At 57.1% G+C, this 6,000-nt stretch overlaps 1 protein-coding gene across 1 annotated transcript in view; it reads left to right on the top strand.

Annotated features, from left to right (window-relative positions):
* Positions 1 to 5,280: 5,280 nt before the first annotated feature.
* Positions 5,281 to 6,000, top strand: part of LOC107293110 (mannosyl-oligosaccharide 1,2-alpha-mannosidase IC-like) — a gene marked incomplete at its 3' end in the record, with an annotated part of 155,791 nt that continues 155,071 nt past the window's right edge. The window contains exon 1 of the mRNA XM_015822246.1: positions 5,281 to 5,808. Within this exon, the coding sequence (XP_015677732.1) occupies positions 5,281 to 5,808 (528 nt within the window). The remainder of the gene's footprint in view (positions 5,809 to 6,000) is intronic.

The following is a 6,000-nucleotide window of genomic DNA, read 5'->3' as shown; positions in this document are numbered from 1 at the left end:
GTGGTTCTCAGCAGAACCACTGAATTATCCACTATAGAAGAAGTCGGAAAATCCACAAATAGATTTAATTACTCAACCAAACTATTTTGCCTCCATTTCTGTCCATCACACTGTGTTTCCCTCTTTGCATGTTTATTTCTGGAGTTGTAGATACCCGGTTGTTTTGGGTGTTTTTTTTCTCTCCAATGGCTATTATGTTTTATTTCCCTTCAAACTATTTCTTTTCATTCCATTAAAAATAAATTTCACAGCCCAGAAAGGTGTTAGTTTTTATTTGCCCTTTTAATGTTTCTTCTTTTGGCATGACTAGTCATCTTTTGCAAATACAGTATGCCTTTATTTACCCCTTTTTGAATTCTTTATAGATTCCTCCTGGATTGACTTTGAACCATAAAAGGGTTCGCCATTAGCCACTTTGTTTATTTTAAATTTAGTGTTTACCTTAATAGCAGTGATCTACCCTTTAAAAAAACCTTTAATTTTAGAATCATTTTGAACTCTTCATTTAAATAGCAACTTCTGTTGTGTGCATTGTCATCCCAGTCAGCAAGCTTTTCTATTTATGGACTGACTTGTGTTTCCATTTTTTAATTTCTGCAAATAACTCCTTAGTTGAAGTGTCTGTTTATTTTAGCTTGAAAGTCACAGCATTTATTTCTAATTTATTTCTGCTTTAAAATACCTGGTTGGATCCAGGATTGGACTGCTAAGAGGAATTAAGCTTGATCCCACCACTCTGCCTTTATGCCCATTGGATAAATAGCTAGCAAGTCTGCTCAACCAGGGACAGGCTGCATGTGACATTTCAAATGTGGTGCACTACAACATCCCTAGGAAGCATCACCTACAGTTGTGGATAGTGAGGTTCATAAATCAGCCACATCTGGAATTGTTTGCTTTTATATATTTATTTATTGTACTTACATGCCGTTGAATCATATAGAATTGTGTGTGTAAGCCTAGTTTCTGATAATTTTGCCATTATTTTAAATTCATGCATGTATGGTCTTTATCTAGATCTAGTTCTTAGTTGTGTTAATCCTCCGAGTACACTTGGAATACTGCATCCAGTTTTGGTCACCACGATGTAAAAAATATGTTGAGACTCTAGAAAGAGTACAGATAAGACCAACAAAGACGATTAGGGGACTGGAGGCTAAAACATATAAGGAAAGGTTGCTGGAATTGGGTATGTCTAGTTTAATGAAGAGAAGGACGAGGGGGGACAAGATAGCGGTGTTCCAATATCTCAGGGGCTGCCCCAAAGAAGAGGGAGTCAAGCTATTCTCCAAAGCGCCTGAAGGCAGGACAAGAAGCAACGGATGGAAACTGATCAAGCAGAGAAGCAACCTAGAACTAAGGAGAAACTTCCTGACAGTTAGAACAATTAACCAGTGGAACAACCGGCCTCCAGAAGCGGTGAATGCTCCAACACTGGAAGTTTTTAAGAAGAGACTGGACAGCCATTTGTCTGAAATGGTATAGGGTTTCCTGCCTGAGCAGGGGGTTGGACTAGATGACCTCCAAGGTCCCTTCCAACTTTATTATTATTATTATAAGTTGCTCAGCTTTTGATCAGTGATTGAAGTGCTATATAAGCCTAGTTAAAATTAACGAATTCTTTAAATCAGACATGTCAAACTCGTGACGTCACGTGACGTTGCGCAACATATTGGGACGGTTTTGGCATTGCCGGGCATAGCTTCCGTGTGACGCATCCGGTCCACGGGCCAGCAGTTTGACACCCCTGCAAATCATAGTGGCTGGCTTCTGGGTGGGTTTTCTTTTTTTGGTTACCTGAGGGATACACATACTCTTTGACTTACAGCCACCTGGTTAGCGATTTTTCAAAGTTAGAACGGCACTGAAAAAAGTGACTTACAAGCGGTCCTCACATGACTGATGCAACATCCCTACAGTTCATCGAAATGTGGGCAACCGGCATGTATTTACGTGTTTTGTCCTGGGAACACAGTGGTAATGGCAGACTGGGTGGGACTAAAATGTTCAATCAATCAATTCCAACGTTGCAAGATTTTTTTTTCCCGCGAGAAGTTGAAATTGACTGATTGATTGAATCTTTTTTTTTTTTGCACATGGCAGCAGAGGTCTAAAGCGAAAAGGTTTTATAAAACCCAGCTGAAGGCCTAGGACTGGGGCAATGACACGTGTGCCCACAGAGAGGGCTCTGAGTGCCGCCTCTGGCACCCGTGCCATAGGTTCCCCACCACTGGCTCATAATGGGATAATGGCACTGTACTGCTGGAATGTCACACCTCGCTGCCTTTACATGTTTTGTATTATGCAAATCCCTAAAATTGGGTTGCCTAAACTAGAGGTTTAGAAGGCCAGATCCTGAAGTTGAAACTCAAGTACTTTGGCCACCTAATGAGAAGGAAGGACTCACTGGAGAAGAGCCTGATGCTGGGAAAGATGGAGGGCAAGAGAAGAAGGGGACGACAGAGGATGAGGTGGCTGGATGGAGTCACTGAAGCAGTAGGCATGAGCTTAAATGGACTCCAGAAGATGGCAGAGGACAGGAAGGCCTGGAGGAACATTGTCCATGGGGTCGCAATGGGTCAGTTAACAACAAAACAAAAACAAAAAAAAACCAAACAAAATGGGGATAGATAGATGGGGTCGCGATGGGTTGGACACGACTTCACAACTAACAACAAACTAGAGGTCCCCAACCTTGTCCACATTATGACTTGTGGACTTCAACTCCCAGAATTCCTCAGCCAGCCTGGCTGGCTGAGGAATTCTGGGAGTTGAAGTCCACAAATCAAAGTGGACAAGGTTGGGGACCCCTGGCCTAAACCATGGCTTTTCCGAGGACCAGGCATAGGTGGTTTGTAAACGCAGACATTGTTTTCTTACAGAGGGCTTCAGAGGGGCAGCCTCATTAATCCGCGGGGGCAGAAGCCAAGCGTCCTTACTACGCTGTAACCCCAGCGCCTTCCAGATGTGCTCCGTTCGCCCTTCCCAAGCAGGGTGACCAGCCCCTGGGGATTCTGGGAGTCGTAGTTCCAATTCGTTTGGGGACACCGACAAGGCAAGGCAGGCTTATATAACACAAGAAATGCCTTGGCCGTTCAAGAGCAGCAAGCAGCGCTGCTGTTTTTAACAGTCACGTGGTTTTAACTGGGAGGGGGGGTGGAGAAGAGAGAATATCCATCCACGCGTTGAAACAGGCACGCATCTTCCTCCCGCAGCGCCCCAGCATCTTTCACCGCGACCTCCTCCCTCCCCCCCGCGGGCCCCTTTCTCCCTCTCCATCGAGCCGCAGCACGTCCAGCCAATCAGGACCGCGGCTTCGGGAGCCCATCGCGTTCTCCCCCCCCCCCGGCCTCTCTGATAAACAAAAACGGGCGGAGGAGGGGGTGGCGCTAGAGCCCCCCCGCCGCGAAGCTCCGCCCCCGAGGGCGGAGCCCGGCTGGAACGGGCCCATTGAAGAGAGCCAGAAGCGCGAAGAGGCCGGGCGACCGGGGGCGGGGCTTGAGGGGGAAAGGCGGGGCCAGGACGGGGAGGCGGGGGGAGCCGCTGTCGCAGTCGAACCCAGCTGCAGTTGGTGCGGTTGGCCGTTGGTCGCCTCTGCCCGAGGCTTGCTGGACGCGATGCCGCCTGAGAGCGGCGCCCCGGGGCTGGCGCGTTAGGGCAAGACGGGGCGGCTGCGGCGTCTTGCCTTTGCCCGGCCGGCCGGCGGGGGCAGCTTCCTTCAGGCCCGCTGCCTTCCTCCGCAGCACAGTCCGGTGGAAAGAGCAGCCCCTCCCGGCGCCTGCAGGGCCACCGGGAGCCCTTGGCCGTCTGCGGCGAGGACACGCCGGCACTCCCGCCGCGCTCATCCCAAGAGCGGAGGAGGAGGAGGAGGAGAAGACATCCAGCCGCGGGCGGTTTCTGAGACTTCGGCGCCCGCCCGGGCGAGACCGGCGACGGATGCTCAGCCAGCGAGCGCGGGGCGCCTAATTCCCCCCCCCCATCTTCCCCAGCGCCGCGGCGGAGCCTAGTGCCAGGCGGGAGACCCCCGACCCTCTCCGCGGCGCGGCTTCCGACTCCCTCCCCTCCCCATGAGCGAGGAAGGGGAAAAAGTTGGGAGCCGTTTCTTCTTCGCGGAGGAGGAGCCACCGAAGTCGGAAAGCGCCTGATCGGGCAGCCAAAGGAAACCACAGGCGGACGATTCAAAGCCGATTCCGGCCCGGACTGGCGTCCCTGCGGGGCCGGCCGGCGAATCTGGCCCCAGGCCAAGCGGGGATGCCTCCCCTCCCGAGAGGCCGGCGGGATCGGGGCCGGCGCCGCCGCTGAACGCTCCCGCGTGTCGCCCTGCGTGGCTCTCCTCCTCCTCAGCGCCTGGGTGGAGCCTCCCCTTCGCCGGCGGGAGGAGGCGGCGGATGCTCGGCTTCTCCCTAAACAGCCGGCTGAGTATCGCCGGGAGGAGCCGCGAGGGGAAGCCACGAGGATGCCGCTGGGGGCCGGCCAGAGCTGGGGCTGAGTCCGGGCAGGGGGCGGCCCGACGTGGATGGAGAGAGGGACTGTGGCGCGACGTCGGGGAGCGCGCGGGGCGCCAGGCGGCACGCCCCGACCCCTGGCGCTGAGCGAGCAGCTCCGGCTCTTCCTTCCTCCAGAAATGCTGCATCATGAACCCGCCGACGATCCGGCTCTGAGCCCCGAGCGGCCGGAGAGCGGCTCCCCCGGCGCCCGCTAGCAGCGGTGGGGACGGGCCGAGGAGGAAAGGGAGGCGCAGCCAGAGGGAGACGCTCCGACCCCCCCGCCCTGCCTCTATCCGGCCGGGGTCTCGATCGCATGACGGCGATGCTTCGGCTGTAGGTTCCGGGCAGGGAGAGGCATTCCGGGCCCCCGAAGAAAAGCAAAGTGCCTGCAAAGCGGAGGGAGGGGAAGAGGAGGAGGAGGAGGAAGAGGACTCGCCCCTCCCCGCCCTCTCCCTCGGAGCATCTCACCCGACAACTCCTCAACTTCTCATCCAGTCGGCGGAGCCGCTTCTCCGGGGCGGCGAGAACTTCTTCTCCGTCCGTACGCGCTCGTGGCTGGATCTGGCGATTGCGCGGCGCGTTCAGACGAACGGGAGACGACACGCGTCAAACTAACTAGCCGCGGCTGAAGTCGCCGAGCACCGGGACGCTCGCAAAGCCCGAGACGGGGATAAAAGCGGCTCCGGTGAGGTTCTTCCGTCGGCTTCGGAAGAGCCGTCCGCCTCGTCTGGGGCGCCTGGTGCCTGCTGCGTGGCGGCCCTCCGGCCCCTTGGACGGCTCTCGCGGAGCGCCCATGCTGCTGCTGCCGCGGAAGTGGCCGGGCTGGCCGCCGTCGGCGCTGCGGCTGCCGCAGAGGTTCCTTTTCCTGCTCTTCCTCTCGGGCCTGCTCACGCTCTGCTTCGGCGCCCTCTTCTTGCTGCCCGACAACTCCCGCGTCAAGCGCCTCTTCTTGCCCCGCCGCGGCGGAGCCGAGCTGGAAGCGCCCCGCAGCCCCCCGCCGGGAGCCGGCCTGGCCCGCCACCTGCCCGCCAACGCCAGCCCGCCCGCGCCGCCGCCGCAGCCGCTCTCCCGCCGCCTCCGGGACCCCGCCGAGCTCCCGCCCGGCGCGCACTCGGATCCGGCCTCCCGACGGACCCGCCCGCCGCGCCTCCCGCCCGGCGAGCAAAGCGCCTCGGCGCCCCCCTTGCAGCAGACGCGCGCCCCGTTCCGATTCGACTACGCGGCGTTCCGGCAGCGCCTCCGCCACCCGCTGCTGGGCGGCAGCAGAGGCGGCGGCACCGAGGAGCCCGACACCCGCGCCCGGCGGCTGAAGATCAAGGAGGTGAGTCGGGCCGGCAGCCCCTCCCGAGGCCCTTGCTGGGGGCGTCCGGCCGCCTCTCGCCCAGCCCGCCGCGCCTCTTTCGGGGAAGTTCCAGGCTCGGCCGGTTCGCCCCTCGCCTGCTCCGCAGAGCCCCCCGCTGCGGTTGGCGGGCGTGATTTGGGGGGAAGCCGTGGGCACGTTGGTTCGTGGAGC

Source organism: Protobothrops mucrosquamatus, unplaced genomic scaffold (assembly GCF_001527695.2).
Source record: "Protobothrops mucrosquamatus isolate PMUCROS unplaced genomic scaffold, P.Mucros_1.0 scaffold1501, whole genome shotgun sequence".
NCBI classification, from domain to species: Eukaryota; Metazoa; Chordata; class Lepidosauria; order Squamata; family Viperidae; genus Protobothrops; species Protobothrops mucrosquamatus.
The sequence above is the reverse complement of the archived record's forward strand: the minus strand, read 5'-3'. Positions and strand labels throughout refer to the sequence as shown.